Source organism: Camelus dromedarius, chromosome 7, assembly GCF_036321535.1.
Source record: "Camelus dromedarius isolate mCamDro1 chromosome 7, mCamDro1.pat, whole genome shotgun sequence".
In the NCBI taxonomy this organism is placed as follows: Eukaryota; Metazoa; Chordata; class Mammalia; order Artiodactyla; family Camelidae; genus Camelus; species Camelus dromedarius.
The window spans coordinates 6391761-6409083 of record NC_087442.1 but is presented as its reverse complement, the minus strand read 5'-3'; the positions used below and the strand labels follow the sequence as shown (position 1 = coordinate 6409083).

The 17323-nt window shown below is 43.7% G+C and overlaps 1 protein-coding gene across 2 annotated transcripts in view; it reads left to right on the top strand.

The window, feature by feature from the left end:
• The window catches only part of CUL1 (cullin 1), a 90642-nt gene that overhangs the window by 14108 nt on the left and 59211 nt on the right, over positions 1-17323 (top strand). For both annotated transcript variants that reach the window (XM_031455551.2, XM_031455550.2), the window contains exon 2: positions 15880-16180. In XM_031455551.2, coding sequence (XP_031311411.1) covers positions 16041-16180 — 140 coding nt within the window. In that variant the 5' untranslated portion in view covers positions 15880-16040. The remainder of the gene's footprint in view (positions 1-15879; positions 16181-17323) is intronic.

The window sequence follows — 17323 nt, the reverse complement described above, 5'->3', positions numbered from 1 at the left end:
GGGCTTTTTCACTTAGTAAGCATTTAAGATTCCACCATGTCTTTTCATGGCTTGGTAGCTCACCTCTTTGAGTGCTAAATGATATTCCATAGTCTGGATGGACCACGGTTTATTTATTCATTCACCCGCTGAGGGACCTCTTGGTTGCGTCCCAGTTGTGACAGTTACAGAAACAGGTTTTATAAACGTCTCTGCAGGTGTTTGTGTGCACTTCAGTTTTCAGCTCCTTTGGGTAAATACCAGGCAGCACAGTTGCTGGATTTTCTGATGCGAGTGTGTCCAGTTTTGTGGGAAACTGTACCATGTTGCTTTCCCACCAGCAGGGAATGAGAGTTCCCGTGGCTTCGCCTTCTCACCAGAGTTTGGTGTTGTCAGTGTTCTGGATTCAGGATGCTGTAATAGGCGTCTCACTGTTTTAATTTGCATTTTCCTGATGATGACACAATGTGGGGCATCTTCTCATTTGCTTATTTGCCGTCTGGGTATCTTCTTTGGTGAAGCCTTTGACCCATTTTTCAGTCAAGTCATTTTCTTATTGAGTTCTAAGAGATTTTTGTATATTTTGGTTAATAGTTCTGTATCAGATGGGTCTTTTCCAAACATTTTCTCCCAGTCTGTGGCTTGTCTTCTCATTCTCTTGACACTTTCTTTCCCAGAGCAAAAGTTTTTAATTTTAGTGAAGTCCGGCTTATCAGTGATTTTTTTTCCCTATGGATTCTGCCTTTGGTGTTGTGTCTAAAAAGTCACACCTTACCCAAGGTCATCTAGATTTTCTCCTATGTTATCTTCTAGGAGTTTTGTAGTTTTGCTCCACTTCTGTTTTTAAGGAAGGTTTTGCAAATAGTACATGCATAATGTTCAACATACTAAAAGTATCCTCGCACTTAATGGGTTTTAATCATTTTTTGACTAAAATCAAGTGAGTTAGATGGGGTTTTAAGGATCACCTACTCCAACGTATTGGTTTTTTCAGAAGGAAGAAGAGAGCTGTTAGCTGGGGAATTCCTACTAGGTACCAGCCATAGAACTAGACCTTTCTACATGTGATGTCTCATTTAAATCTCTGTAACAACTCTGAGAAGTTGGTGTTTGGATGGTATAATTTAGGAGTTAATAGAACTAGAAGTGGAATCCACTGAATCAAATGTCTCCTTCTAAGTGAATGACTGGCGTTGCTCCCTGGCTTTGGATATTATGTGTTTGTCTCTTCCCTGTAGTGACTGATGAAGTATTTTCTCAGTCCCATGTGGGGTGATCTGAGCTGGGGATCATCCTGGTGACATCACCAAGGGGACCCCTGTCAGAGGGCAGCGGGAAACATGAACTTTCTTTTGGACTTAGAATTCAAGGCTACATACGTTCAACTGTGAGACATTGCACAGGAGTTTTTATTATGAGACAGCTGTTGTAAGTAATTAGCAGTGGTTGTATTTTATTATTTTTTAATAAGGTCTGTGATTTGTGTTAGAAGTTGAAACATGATCAGTGTCATGTGGTATTCAAATATAAGTTTTATAGTAGTTATGCTTGTATGCTGGCCGTAGAATTTGAAAGGAAAACATGTCTCGCTCACTTCCATTGTGCAATGGTGAACGGGGTAATAAGTCATCGCATTATCATTATTGAGCTAGTCCTGGCTGACACCAGACATCAGGAGAGGCATGTTTCTGTTGGTTTCTATCAGCGACAGAGTGTAGCACCTTCTCCCGGCCGTAGTAGGTGGTCCGTTTCCCTGTGGCTGCAGCCTGGCTCTCACTCTGTCAGAGCTGCATCCTTTTTTTTTTTTTTTTTTTTTTTTTAATGGAAGTACTGGGAATTGAACCCGTAACCTCGTGCATGCTAATCCTGCGCTTTGCCTACCCTCCCAAGGACTGCGTTCTTGAGAGCACCATCTCCTGGCACTTCCTACAGTCAGTGACTTTTTCACCATAGACCTCCTTGATTTATCTCAGACCTTTGACCTTGTCGAGGACTCGAAGTTTTAAGTTCCTTCCTTACACTTTGAAGATTTTACCCATGTTGATGCCAACAGTTTTACCTTTTTGCAGATTATTAAATGTATTTCTTTAGGTGTGATTTCCTTGGGCTACAGTCCTGTATTTTCAAACTGACTGGGCATTTTCATTTTGATGTTATTTTTAAAAATCGCTTCATATTCAGCATATCAAAAATTAAGCTCTTTGTCTCCCTTCTAGATTCAGGCTTCTCGTAACTTTATTTTTCTTAACAATATCACCTTTTCTTTTGGGTTGTTTCTCTTTAACCCCTTTTACCCATGGTGTTTTGCCAATGTGGGAAAATTTTTAAATGAATGTTCAATTTAGTGATATAAGGAATTTTATAATTATAGATTTATGAGCATCTAGATGATCATCACTTAATCTAGAACTTCCATGAGACTTCGTGCTTGTAAATTCCTATTTATTTATAATTATATTTGTTACCAGGTATTAACTAAAACAGAGAGCACCAGTGGTTGAGATACTGTGTGGCCAACTAGGGCTCACAGATGTTTTTATAGCTTTTACAGTGTAACTTTTTGCTTTTTTCCAATCATGAAAGATGTCCAGTAAAGAACAACAAACATCCACTCCTGAGAAGTACACGGTAACATATTTTAAATATTTCCTACCTAGGGTATAAAAGCCATTATGTCTAACTACTGTAATTCCAAAGCGTTGATGAGCAGAACTGATACTGGCGATAACTGTCATGGCATAATGGGAACATCTGTGATTTCCTGGTGGCAGAGTCAGAGGTACCGCTAAAACTGCTGTGGTCTCTGCCTGCATTCGTAATTGGGGGAACTGTCGACTCTCGGTCAGGGGTTAGTGGGAAATAAGATGTACTTCCCCCCTGCCGTGTGCGCACCCCCCCCCCCCCCGAATTCTCTCCCTGGACCCCTACTGATGTCTCATACCATCTCCACCCCGTTTCTTCCCTCCCCCATTTGTGGCCATTTGTATAAGGGTTCTATTTATCCTCCACTTTTTTCTTTTTGAAGAGAAAAACAAAGAGATCTATACCTGTGTGTTCATATGTACTCTGCCCCTCGCACATAAAAGGAACCTTGCCTTCTTCAGTTACTGTGTCCACCACTGAGTTGTCAGTAAATGGGGGTTGCCCTCGGTCCTTTTCATAACCACACAGTGCTCCGTTGTGTGGGAGCTCCCATCCTCTCCTGATGGATTTTAGGTTGGTTTTCAGTCTTCGGCAGTGACTAAACTTGAGTTTACAACTTGTAGTTTTTGGCCAGTTTGTTTTGGGGATAGATTCTTAGGAGTGAGATTGCTGGGTGATAGGGTCAGTGCACCTGTGTGTCATTAGATGGGGCAGTTCTGTCTGTGTCACTGAACATCCCCACCAGCAAGAGTTAAGTCCTTCTGACTTAGTAATGTAGCATCTGTCAGATTCCAGAATCGAGTTAGGTTTTTGGAGATTTGAAAGTCTGGGTTTGAGAGACAGCCCTCTTCATCCTTCATCCCCCAGCCCCCTGCCTACACCTCCCCTTCCCATCAGCTTCACTGTCATTCCTGCTTTGTGTGGTCTTAAGCATCTGGCCTTTGTCTTTCCGTTGCTGTGCCTCTTTAAGTTAATTTCACTGCTGCCAGGCCCCCTTTCATCCCGACTCCGCGGAGCTGTCAGACTCGTGTTTCTAAAGTCACGTTAGTCGCGTCACTTCCCTGCTCTACAGCCTTACCTGACTGTGTTGCCCCCTCAGAATAAAGGCCCCTTGTCCGGTTACTCCAAACCCACCCTCCTGCCTCTGCCGCTTCCAGCATCACTCAGCCCCCTGTGCTGCCTTGCGCTCTCCTTCCCTTTGCTCAGCACCCTTCCTGTTCCGCTGCTGCCCCCAAGTCCTACCTGGGAAGCAGTTCAGAGCACACACTTTGTAAAACCTCCTTGGTCGTGGTAGCCTGGAAGGATTTCTCTCTGACCTTGGGCTGAAGTTTTGTCTGTGTCTTTACTGTGGTGGTAAAACATCTGTGCCACGTGACAGCTCTCCTGGTACCTTCAGCTGAGTCTCTTAAATTAGGTGTTCACGTGTTTATGTTGCAGGAAAGTAGGAGCCCCTCTGTTGTTAACATCTTAAATAGCAGTTCTTCAAGCTTTCTTTCCAGTAGAACACCTGATAATACTAATTTTCGGGCTCTGGCTCCTACACATGCAGAACCTGGTCATTGTAGAAAGATGCATGCCTTTCTGTGAATGAACTGAATTTGACCCATAACAGTTTATAGCTGGTATGCTTTAAAGCTGTCTTTAAAAACAATTTTATTGAGGTATAATTCGGATAGCATAAAATTCTCTTGTTTTAAATGTATAATTCAGTGATTTTTAGTAAAGTTAGAGTTGTCACAATCCAGTTTTAGAACATTTCCATCACCCACAAAGATCCCTGTCTGCAGTCACTCTCCATCCCCACCCTCGCCCCCACCCCACCGCAGCCCCAGACAGGCACAGGTCTCTAGTTTGTCTGTTCTGTACATTTCACGTAGTAAATGGAACCCTGTAACATGTGGTCTTTTCCTCTTGGCTTTCATCAGTGTGACACGTTTGGTGTTGGTCCAGGCTGCGGCATGTATCAGTAGCCATTGGCCTGCTGGTGGGCATTTGGGTTGTTCCACTCTTTGGCTTTTATAAATAACATGCTGTGAACGTTTGTGTACAGGTCTGTGGGTGGACATATGTCTTCTTGTTTTGGGGGGAGATACCTAATAGCGAAATTGAAGGGTCATGTGGTAAATTTATGTTAACTGAACCTGGTCTTTAAATGGCCAAAATGTTTGATTACTAGCTTTGAGTAAAGACATAAACATGGCAATTTGAGCGCTTATGATACATTCAGGTCTTGGGAATTTGGCTCTGAATTGATTGTTTGAGAAACAGCAGAGCCCATTTCCCATCTGGGTGTCAATTTATGTTGTTTCTCTTAATATTTAGCCATGGATTTAACGGTTTTGAATGACTAAGTGGAGACGAAAAGTCCGCCAATATCTCTAGAAAGCCATCTATTAGGGTGTTGATTGGAATTTTTTATGCTTCTTGTTAACTGTAATTGTTTAAACTTAATTGTAATTGTTCCCTAGTTCTATCGAGAAATGGAATAATATGTTTAAGTTTTATAAGTAAGAGTAAATTTTGCAAGCCTTGTATTTCAGTAGTGAAGTCGGGTAGGGTTATCTAAGGTAGTAAACACCCTTCCTGGTAGATGTACAAGTAGAACCTAAATACTGAATGCAGAAGTTTTTGGTCTACATTTGTAAGATATTGGCCCCTGTTGTAAACTGACTGTACTTCAATTTTAAAAAATGTAAAAAAAAAAAAAAGATATTAGCCTCTACTCTGGTGTCTTTAAGATTCCTTTGATTTTAAAAAGTGAAAAACTTAAATAATTAACATTCAGATACTAATAAATGAATGTTCAGATGAACTAGAAAACTTTAAATCCTTTTGGGGGTGTATGAATAAATGTCCTTTTCATGAATTGCCAGCCCTTCCTTGAGCTGGTGGTCGCAGGCATTTGGGCTTGTCAGTACACAATCACGTCGTGAAGCTTTCACTCATCTTTTTTGCTTGGCTCCTTTGGAAGCTGTGTTGTAATCTCAAATTGAAGAGTAAGTCTTAGTGGCAAATTTTTAAGGAAGTGGAATTAAGAAGTCTCCCCCTCCCAAAGAAACAGCGTGGAGTTGGGGAGGGGGGTGGTGATGGACAGAACATGGCTTTGGAATCCACATACTTGGGTGTGAATCCTTGTCACTTATGAGCAGAGAGGCTTTGGGCAAATTACTCAACATCTCCAAGCCTGAGTTTCCTCATTTGTAAGAAGTAGGTAGTATCATGCAGAGAATATGACTATTGTAAGGACTCTGTGAGAGAAAATATTAAAACTCCTATTGGCACAGAGTCTAGCACCTAGGCCTACAGAAAGTATGCGTGAACTCACACGGAGCTCCCACCTGACGGACACTGTCGGGGTGGTCCTGGGAGGGAGGGAGTGGAAGGTGCGTGGAGTTCGCTCGTTTAACAGAATGAAAGACTGCTCGTGTTTTGGCACCTGGCCCGGGCACCACTGTGGAGGATGGGTTGGAGGGGGTGTGACAGTGAAGAGACTTCTGTTAGTGACCGCAGTGAGAGATGACAGTGACGCCCAGACTCTAGACGTTGTAGTGAGTATCAGGGGAGGCAGATGATACAAGAGAAGAGGGTCAGAGTGAATGGAACTGACCTTACATCGGGGTAAGAATGGGGAGGAATCAGGGCTGACCTGTCTTGTTGAGATGGGAAATACAGAGTGGGGTTAGTTTGAAGTGGACAGTCAAGAGGCTAAGCATGACCCTTAGTTTAAAGCTTCCGTGGAGGAGCTGGGAGGAAGGTGGAGGTATTTGTGAAACGGAGACGTGTCTGCGGTTAGAAGGTGGTGCTTTCATTACTGCCAGGATTTTGGATTGGGCTGTGGAGGCTTCAGTTCACTAAGGTGGAAGAAAGGCGGGGTGAGGTTCTGTTTTACTCATGGGAGTTTGTGGCTTCTGGAAGATCTGGGAAAGGAAAGGAGATGGGCGAGCTGGATTCAGGTGCAGCTTGGAGAGTAGGGGAGCCCCACACTGCCCTGCTGCTGCCAGTACCCGACTTCCCGAGTTTCCAAAGTGCGACCGCAGAAGTGCAGTGAAATCCCGGCCAGACAGTCTGCGAAGTGTGCTACTGCCTGATCTCAGCTGTGTGCAGGCCCCCCGCTGGCTGGATCCGCCTCCTAGTCACGTGTCGCGTTTGTTTAAAACTTTAATGGAATTTAAGAATTTCTAATAGAGTTTAAGAATTTCTCTGATTGAGAGCTTTCCAGTCTCAGTTCTAAATGGCACTGAGATTCCTTTGTATGAATCGACCCGATCATAATAAAACATAACAGTATTTCCAGGGATGCAAGCGAGAAGCAGCTTCTGCAGGGAACCCACTTCCCCGCCTGGAACAGATCATGCCCGGCGCTGCTTTCCAGTCCCACCCCAACTCACATCCGAGTCCTGAGCTGTACCCCGGCCCTCTCCCCACATCCTCTCACTTTTCTTTCTGCTTTTACCGTGTGGGTTGTGGAGGTTTGCAGAGTGTTTACTTACGGAAAAGAGAAATGACAGTGTACCTTTCACTCAGCTTTTTTTTCCTGCAGTATTTCAGAGTAAACCCCAGCAGTCTTATCATTTCCCACACAAGAGTACGTATCTGACAAGGATGGTAGGAGGTTTTGTTTGTTTTTAAAGGAGCTCAGTAACCCACAGTAAGCCACGGTGCCGGAGCCTTACCCAGCTGAGAGCTGAACCCTCCCATTCTGTCGGGGAGGGCCAGCCTTCCCTCCTGCCGCAGAATTATCCCTTTTTAAAAAATCTCACGTATAAAAATAGTATCATACTATATGTATTTCTCACTTTTTTCCCTCTGAACGCTTTCTAAAATTAAAATTCATCCATGTTGATGAAAGTAGCCAAGTTGACTAATTTGTGTGCGATCTACTGTGTGGCTGTCCCACAGTTTACTTGTGTTAATTCTCCTGTTGTCGGTGAGCATGTGGGTTGTTTCCAGGTTTGGGTTTTTATTCTTGTTATTCTTATAAATAGTGCAGCAAATGCCTGTGTTCATGTGTTTCTTGATGTGCATAGGCAAACATTCCTCAGGGTCTAAGTTGTTTGTTTTACCATACGTTTCCTATCTTGTGTGCCACACTGCTTGTAAAAGCCAGGTGTTACATGCAGTTTTAACCAAGTGTTAGAATTGTAAGTCATTACTGAGTAATACCCAGGATCATTTAAATTTAATCAGATTTAAAGTCTTACTAAACTAGAAAAGCCAAAGTTTGTCTTATTTTATTAACAGTGAATTTTAACTCTATTTTCATTAACTCTACTACAGACTTTTAGAAGATACTGTAGCATTTTAAGTCCGTGCTTTGTTTTCATCTTTTTACATTTTTCAAAAGCAGGTACTCAACTAAAGCAGCTATGGTCTTTTCTCTCTCTCTCTCTCTTTTTTTTTTTTTTTTTGGAAAACATTGTTGTTTTCCTCTTACAGCTCTGAGTTAGCTTTGTTTAACACTGTTCAGTGTTGGCTTGTGCAAAAGCATCTGCTAAATGTATTTGGTCTTAATTTATAGGAGCAGAGGCAAATATCAGGACTGGATTAATAGGCAAAAATAGTATCTGGATTTTTTTGAGTATTTGAGGTGAAATTGAGGGGACACAACTCTTCTTAAAATTTAGGGGTTCCTCCCCTAGAGGAGAAATGTAGTTATGTTCCTTAAAGTCTTACGAGTTTATACTCCTCTCTGTTCTGTATATAGGAATTGTTAGGGGAATAGTACATTAGGAGAATGCACAAAACTTAATCAGTGAGATGTGGTGAAGAAAGGCTTGGCCCTGTAGTCCAGTCCGAGGACCACGGCCCCATCCTGCAGGTTGGAAGCCATCCTCCTTCCTGAGACTACAGGCTTCAGTCCCCCTGGTGCCTCCCCGTGGTCCTCTTTCCCTCATCTGAACAAACATCACCAGAGCTGCACTGTACGTCCCCTCGGACCCAAGTTCCTAGCCCCATCCTCCCCACCTCAGTTCTTCATGGAGCTTTCTGGAGCCCTGTTATAGGAGCCAGAAACTCCTCTGAAGCCTCTTCACATTCCTTCAGCCTCCTCGCTCTTTCTCAAAGACAGAGGCTCCCGAGAGCTCAGGTGTTCTCCCACATCCCACCGGGCTCCCGAGGCTGGGCTGGGCCTTCCAGGGCTTTCTGTCCGAGACTGACCTGGAGGCTCTGCTGATGCCCTCCCCGTGGTGATGGACTGCTCACTGCCCCCCCTCCCCGACTTCAGAATTGAATTGGCCCCCCAGCGCCGGCTCAGCCTCCCTCTCCGCCCAACACCTGTTGTCTCAGGTGACTCAGCCTCCACCCCTAGCTCTGCTCCGTGGCCGCCGGCCTTGGCCCTCCCACCCGGCCGCCACCTCCAGGGCTACCAGTCCAGCGCCCCTTCCAGCAGCCCGGCCCTCGCTCTCTCCCTTGAATGGGAACAGGGGCCTTCGAGCCTTTCCTGGTTCCCACATCCCCCGACAGCTCTTTTCACTCCTTCATGACCAGATTTCTTAAAGATGGTCTGCATTTCTGTCCCTCCCAGTCCACTCCCGCTGGCTTCCTGGTCTTAAAACCCACAGTGGAGCCTGCCCCTGCTGAGGTTACCAGGGACTTCCATGGAACTAAAGTCAGGCTGCAGTTCAGCTACCGTCAGGATGAGGGAAATAATAGCTAGCGTTTATCAAAGTCTGCCTTGCCACGTTGAATGCTGACCCCCATAGATACTAAGTGATTTACCCAAGATCATACCAGAAGGAAATGGCAGCGACTATATTAGGCCAAGCCACATGTGGTCTTTTTTTCCCTTGGCCTCCAGGACAGGTCTCGTCGGTTTTGACCGTGACTTTCCAGGTTGGACTTTGTGGGTTTCCCGCCACCTAGTCAGTTTCTTGTCGTTTCTCGGGGTTCAGTTTGAGCCCATCTCTTTCTGTAATTCCTCTGATTAATTCCAGTCCCCAGATTCAAGTCGTGCCCGTTAGAGGTGAGCTCTCCCCATCAGCTTCCTGGGATGATCCCCAAGATCATCATCACCACCTCAGATTCAGGGTGTCTGAAGGTGACTACCTCCCGCCAGGCTCCCTCCTCTCCGGTGTCCTGTCCTGCAGGAGTCCATTATCATGTAGATGTAGACTCGCCTGGGTGTTGATCAGACACCTTCAGGTCAACAGAAGAGACTCCTTAGAAGGCTGCTTATTGCGGTTTTGCTTATAACTGTGCAAAAGTAAACGCCGAGAAGCTCTTTGGCCGGGCAGTGGTGTGGGGGACCTTAGAATAGAGTATCGCTCCCAAGACTGGTGAGGTGTATCTCTCGAAGTGAAGTGACCTTTCTCTTATTCAGTGAAAAAAGTTTGAGAACAGTGTGTGGTTGATCCCAGGAGAATTAGGAATCTGTAAAGATCACAGATTTTTTTCTCCTTTTTTATTTTTTTAAGTTATGTTGTTCTTTGAAACATTAGTGTTTCCTTGAAAATCCAATCCTGAGATACGTTCAGGAAAAAATACTCTCTTGGCCAAGTCAGTTTGAGTGGGAGATGCTTTATACTGTTGGGTTTTTTTAGCCGAAATTCATAAGGCGTGTTCACTTATTAAGGCCTCTGAAGTCTTGTGGCAAACAAAATATTTAGCTTCAGGAAAGCTAGCATTTCCCCAGATTCCCTTGATATTCCGTTCAGTTGATGTTCCGATTAGTGTTGAGTAGACGGCTGTGGTAAGTGCTCTTTTAAAAAGCCCTTTCATGATTAATGCTTCTCGACGTTCCGAATTATTAATGTCACAGAGGATATGTTTTTCAGGATTCTTGGAGGCCGTTTGGTTAGTTCACACTTCTGCTCAGTGAAGGAATCTTCTGCACCGTTAGTCTTGGTACAAGTCTGATTAGCTCACAGTTTGCATTGTCAGAAAACTTGTTTCGTATTGATTCTGTTGGCTTTCCTGTCCTTTTGGAGTAACAGTGTTCTCCACAAGGCAGGGCCTTAGAGAGACAACCTCCCTTCTCCTGTCAGACACCTTTGTTTATTTTGATTCCTGTGCTCCGCTCCGTTGTCTTAGTTTCCTGGGAGAGAGGAGGATGAAGGACGGTCAGGGGGGTGTGCACATGCTGTGCCCTGTCCAGGCTTCTGAGCCCGTGGCCAGCTCTGCCATTGGTTCCCGTCCTTGGTTGGTCACATCTTGTGCCTCGGTTTCCTGTGCTTCCTGCGGATCTGCGTCTGAAAGCCTGAGGGCTCCTCCTGGGTGTTCCTGACCACACCTGGTAAACCCTGTGATGCCAGGCAGCTACCAGACCAGGGTACTGCTGAAAACCACCGGATTTCCTAAGTGTCAGTTGTGTTTAGTTTTGCGGGGGTTTTTTGTTTTTAACATTTCGGCTTCTTGGACAGCCTAAGTTTTTTGGCTGTGTGATATGAGTTATTGGGGAAATATTTTACCCCTTACCTAAAAACCATTTAAGCCTCTGACTTCTCATGAAGTCTGCTTAAGATTATTGATAACTTTTGATGGCCTGGATAAGAGACGGAGGAGGGCATGTGGTTTATTCCTGCAAATTCAACATTGACAGATAAAAGTCGTTCTTTTATGGGTACCTGTATTAACTATTTTATTACTCCAAATGGTTTTACAGTCAAACACTTTGATGCATGAGCAGATGAAACACAACCCCCCACACACCCCGAGGTGGAAAACTCCATTACTAGAGCATCTTGGGTCCATTTGTGTCCCATGGGGGAAGGACTTGACTCCTGGCATAGGGTCAGCAGATCCCACCCTCCTGGCCCGCCTTCAGGGACTAAGCCCATGGGCACATACGGGCTGGTGCTGCTGCCCCAGGTGCCATTGCCAGGCAGTGCTGGGTGCTTGGCTGCTGGCTGGGTGGGTGCCAGCTTCGTGGGGGCCACGTGACGGTTCACCCCCTTCTCTGCCCGATCCTGCCTCCTCACTTCACCTCGCAGATGTCACCCCTAAGACGCATTCCACTCAAACTCTGCCCCAGGGAGCCCAGCATGAGGCCAGCAGGTCAGCTGCTGTCAACATGTGACCTGACCTGTAAGACATTTTCCTGATGTGCTTTCTTGTAACGTTTCTTATTAGACTTGATTTCTTTGCCGCAGTATTAGTGATAAATGTTAAGTATATAAATGTGAGGCTCTCTAGGGGATATTAAAACTATAAGACAAGATAATTCTCTTTAAACTTCTCAATTAAATTGATGAAGACATCTGAATTTTTGTGAACCTCAGACCAATTATAAAGGAATTCTGGACCCTCAGTGGGGACAACTAGAAAAAGGGAAGGAGTGGTTTGAAAGAGAAAACAATAAAGCAACTAAAAGCAGGAATAGAATATTTTGCTAATTTTTCGGCATAGTCTGTAAGCTGAGATTTGCTTTGGCCCCAGATTTCCATGCTTTGAACTAGACACAAAATGTGTGTAATAAAGTAGACTTGACATTTTAACATGAGAAGGTTGTATTTGATCTTACAATATCAGTGAATCTTGACAGAGTTAGACTCGTAACTGGAATCAGATGCATAATGCGAGGAAGAAAGAACATGTAAAGAAAGTATCTGGGTGCAGATGTCAAGCGAGGACACTGACATAGAGAAAAACCACTGACCATTTTATCTGGTGTGTTATAACTTTACCCTGGGGTGGGCTGTGGTGGGTGTTGGTTTAATAAATGATATCTCAGTGTGGTCCTTTATGCTGTTCTGATATTTGCAATGCTTTTCTTAGTTTAAAAAAATCAGACTTTTTTAAACAAAACTTTTGTTAAATTTCAAAATATTTGAATAGATTTAATATTGATACAGTAAGAACTGATTTGTTCTTTCCAATTACCAGCTCTTTTAATTGGAGCTCTTTGGGTTTATAAGATTAATAGATAATCAACAAATCTTCTTTCTTTTTTTTTGCTTATGGCTCTTTTAGTGGTTTCCCTGTTCATTGACACCTTAAAAGTGAAAGGTCCTAAAGCTGAGACTATAGAGTGTTCGGGAAGACAGGCTTGAGAATTCAGAGCACCTGGCTTGTGGTCCTGCCACTTTCTAGCATTGTGATATTGATCAGGTTTGATTGCTTCTTTGAATACATTTCTTCATCTGTAAAAGGGAGAGCTATCTTTTAAGGTGGGACTATAGATAATTTTGGCACACAAATGCATGGTACATAAAGTTTCCAGTTAACAAGTAGGTTATGTACCAAAGATGGATGTGTTAGCTTCTTAGACACTTTATTCTGTGGTGGTAGTGTCATAAAAGTAGACCGTGTCTGCTTTGATTTCCTGTTAACAGTACATAACCAGGGCAGAGGACAGTGCCCGGCGCATGGTAGTTTCCTACCAAATATTTGTTAAATAAATATTAATGGTCACTGAATTTCTATAACTCTCAAAAGTCTGCTTAAATACCATGTTAGTATATATATGTATATATTTGCAGTGATCAGGATAACATAAACTATTACTAAATGAAACAGCTAGAAATAAACCTTAGTCTGAAAGCTAGTGTTTGAAGGGAAAAGTTTAAAGGAAACAAGATAGAATTTGTGGGGATTCTCAAGAGGGATTGGGGGCAAGTTTAGATGCTTGATGATACTGGTATTTCCTTAATTCTAAATCCTTTAAAAACATATAACTGGTCAGTTCCTTAATTGACTCTTGTTTATTCATGCAAAACACTGACCTACGTGCTGGGCTTTGAACTGGGCTCCAGGTTGCTGTGGTGGGAGAGACAGTCCCCGTGACTGGGACCCTGCTCACCGGTGCACAGAGGGCCCCAGTGTAGACACGGACCCCGGGTGCGAGCTGAGAAGGGGAAGTCCTTAGAGATAGCGAAACTGAAGCTCGTTTGGGAGTTGTCTGATATTTCTCACGCGGCTGGAAAACAACTTGACGAAGAGGAGCTTTCCAGGCAGAAGTAGCGGCAAATGCACAGGTCTCAGGAGTGGCAAGGAGACTGACCTGCCAGGGCAGAGTCCGTGTGACTGTCCCCAAGGGGTTGCAGGGGGAGTTTTGTAAGAGGCAGGTGAGGAGAGAGATGTGACTGTGCCGTAGTAAGTAAGGATGTCTCTGCTTCAGGCTGCTTGGGCTCCCGCTGCTCTCAGGATGTCAGCTAATCACATGGACAGTTTTAGACTCAACTGCTATGTGAAGAATGGACGGGGAATGATGTAAACATTGAGAGGTATGGGAGTCCAGTTTGACTATTAAAATAGTGGTCCAGGTAAGAGAGGAGGAGGATGATTATTGGAAGAGGAAATAGAGATGGGCAAGTGGATTTGAAATGACCTGAAAAGTTAAAATCAGCTCATCAATGTAAGAAGCAAGGAATGAGGCGTTAGAATTATTCCCAGGTTTCTGACTTGTGGATACGTGGAGCTGCCACTTACTAAGACTGGCAGCACTGGTGGAGAATGGAATCTGGAGGGAAGTCCCTAGCCCAGCTGCGGATGTGTTGGGTGTGAGACGTCAGGAGACGTGAGCTGGGCACTTGGATACAGAGGTACGTCTGGAATGCAGAGAAGAAATCTGGGCTGGAGGTAACGCTGTGACGCACCGGCATATGGAGGTTTGAGGGAAGAAGGTTTGATATGTCCACATACTAAGCTCATCTGTCATAATGCAGCTTACTTTTTTGGTACCCGGTTGAAATGATAGATGAGGTAAAGATAAAAATGGGGAAAGCAAGACTTTTTCTCAGTTGCTGGTAGGAACTAAAAGAAAAAGGAGTAAAATAGAGCATCTCGATGGGTGTGGGAAAGCTTACTGTCTAAGACAGAATTAACTGATTGTGAGTCTGGGGAATTTAAGTGATAATTTCCCTTGAGGGAAAATCTAAATAAGTGGCAGGGAAAGGAGTGTAGGTTTAAGCAGGTGATGCTCTCAGGTGGTACTTCAGTCCAAGACACCCTGGTTCCAAGGTGGAAGAAAGGCAGGTTGAAATTATATTTGGGAAACATTTACAACAGTTGTTAGTTTCTGTAAACTTGGGAGTTTCTTGTGTTAGATGTTTTGGTATTTCATAACCTTTTTGAATGTATGATATAAAATACTTCCAGGATCAGAAACGGTGTTGTGGTTTCGTAAAATATTAAGTCCCATAACTTAGGTAATAAATATTAGAGGTGATTTCAGTTTCAGAAGTTCAGGCTTATCCACAGGCATGACCTCCGTTGTCCTTAAACGCGCCTTGGCCTACGGGGAGCTCCGTGATGCCATCAGGGATCCGGATTCACGAATCCCCTGCTGGGGTCTCTCAGACTCGGACCGCAGACTCTGACAGCCCCTTCTTACCGCTCCAGACACCATTCACCTCCCAACAACATTTATTTTGTGGAGCTGTTTAGAATAAGTCTGTGTTTCCTAGTTTTACACTAGAAATACTTGCTTAAAAAACCTCCACATTTTGATGTGATGAACATAGTCAGTCCTTAAAGAAAGTCGTATTGTACATTGGGAAGTACTGACTTAATATGGTGTTGAGTAGCTGATGTCCTTTATCTGTGGGTCCGTGATCCGGAAGCATTAGAAAGTGCATTTTGCAGTAGCTCCATACACTTAGAATTAACGGCCATTACCATTTTTTCAGCATTACTACATGTTAAATAGATTTGCCTCCGTTTTGCAGGCTCAGACGTTGAGGCTTACAGGAGTGAGAAGTTGAGTAACTTGTCCAGGACCGCATGTTTGGAGGTGTGCAGCTAAGCTTCATACCTAGGTCTCCCTAAATTCAGGGCACATTTTAAATTTTGGTAATTCTTGCCCCAGTCTCCTCACCTTCAGCCTCATCAGCACTGGCATTTTGCCAGATGATAAGTGAAAAATTATTAAAATTCACAGACAACTAGTGAGTTTGAACATTTGGTTCTTCTGTTAGCTATTTGCGTTTCTCTTTCTGGGAATTTCCTTTGCTTTTGTCCCTTGAATTTGTCTTTCTAACTGTTATGTAAATGGAGTGATATAGTTTGTTTTGATGCCTTTAGAAGGCCTGTAAAACGACATGCCCATTGTGTTTGTGCGAGTTTAACCCAGCTTTTCTCGTGAGCGCTAATAGTCATAATGATTTTGAACTAAATGTCTAAGTAAGCATATTACACAGACCGTATAATATGAGTGTGTTTCCACAGAGAAAGAAATAATCTCTGGATTAGAATGGTACCTGCTAAGGCCTGCAGACTGAGTATCTCTGCCAGCGTGTGGCGGACATCCTGTTCCACCACCCCCACCCCCTCCCCCCAGGATGTTTGGAAAGGATTAATTAATTCCCTTTATTTCTTCTTCAGGTTTGCCTGCAATGAGATTTCATTCTCTACATTTAAAGGACATCCTTTCTGAGCTGCTGTGAATAAATTTGGAATGATACTGTATATTTTCATCTAATGGAGAATTAGCTGTCCCTTGAATAAGGATTGCTGCACTGGACGACTTCAGAATATTACTCACAATGTCATCAAACAGGAGTCAGAATCCCCACGGACTGAAGCAGATTGGCCTTGACCAGATCTGGGACGACCTCAGAGCTGGAATCCAGCAAGTGTATACCAGACAGAGCATGGCGAAGTCCAGATACATGGAACTCTACACGTATCCTGCTGCCTGAGCTGCGATTTAATGCGTAGGGTTTTGATTATTTCCTAGTCTGATCTGTGGATTGATAGAAATTTCACATCATGCTTTCTCTTTCCAGTTCACCCTATGATGTAATTATAAGGTTCCTTTTCAGCTTTAAAAGTGAACTCATTTACCCTTCTGGTTTTTGAATGAAGTGAAGTTGGCTGGTTGGTCATCTAAAGCAGTGCCGGTCAGTACAGTTGCCACTAGGCATGCATGTCTGTTTACATTTGCACTCATTAAAATTAAGTAATTAAAAATTCAGTCCCTAAGTCGCGGTACCCATGCTTCTGGTGCTCAGTAGGTAACAGGCTTCTCCTGTCCTTGGGGAAAGTTCTGCTGGGCAGCGCTGGTTAAAGCAGGGAAACCCTGGCTTCTGCACTGTCTGTGGCTGCCTCGGTGCTCTGGGGCAGAGTGGAACAGCTTGCATCAGTAATGGTCTGGTTCACAAAGCTGAAAATATTTGCTCTCTGGTCCTTTATGGGAAAAGTGTGCTGACTCCCATCTGAAGGGTCACCACATAGAGCAAGAGTCACTGTTATGTTTTACAGACATGGTGTTTCAGTATTTCGCTCACTGGTCACATGGTCTGTGATGTGTGCAAGGACTGCTGTTTGCCACGAAGGTCATAGAAGACGCAGCTCCTGTTGTCTGTTTCATGCAGTCGACCTTCCTGATCTGCACATGCAAAGCTCCACCTGGACTGGTCATTTTATACAAGGGGCTTGAGCATCCGTGGATTTTGGTATGGGGGGCTTCCTGGAACCTGTCCCCCACAGATACAGAGGGATAGCTGTACCCTGAGACTTACTATTTAACTTGTAGAGTCTCTTGATTCCACCCAAATATGAGAAATTGCAATTTAAGCTAACTCACTAAAGGGCAGATGGCTCCTGATGTGCTGGTTCTGGGAGTTTAAAGTTGCTAGTTTAATGGAGATTTAAGTTTATCTTTAATATGTATCAGTGATTGTCAGACTTGGTTATGTGATGTTCCAGTATGCCCTCAGCTAGGCTAAAATTTTACAATCTGTAAAAAAAAAAATTAACATTAATTTTAAAAGATATGAAACTATATGCCTGTCTCTAAATTACTTTAAAACTTACTGTAGGTATA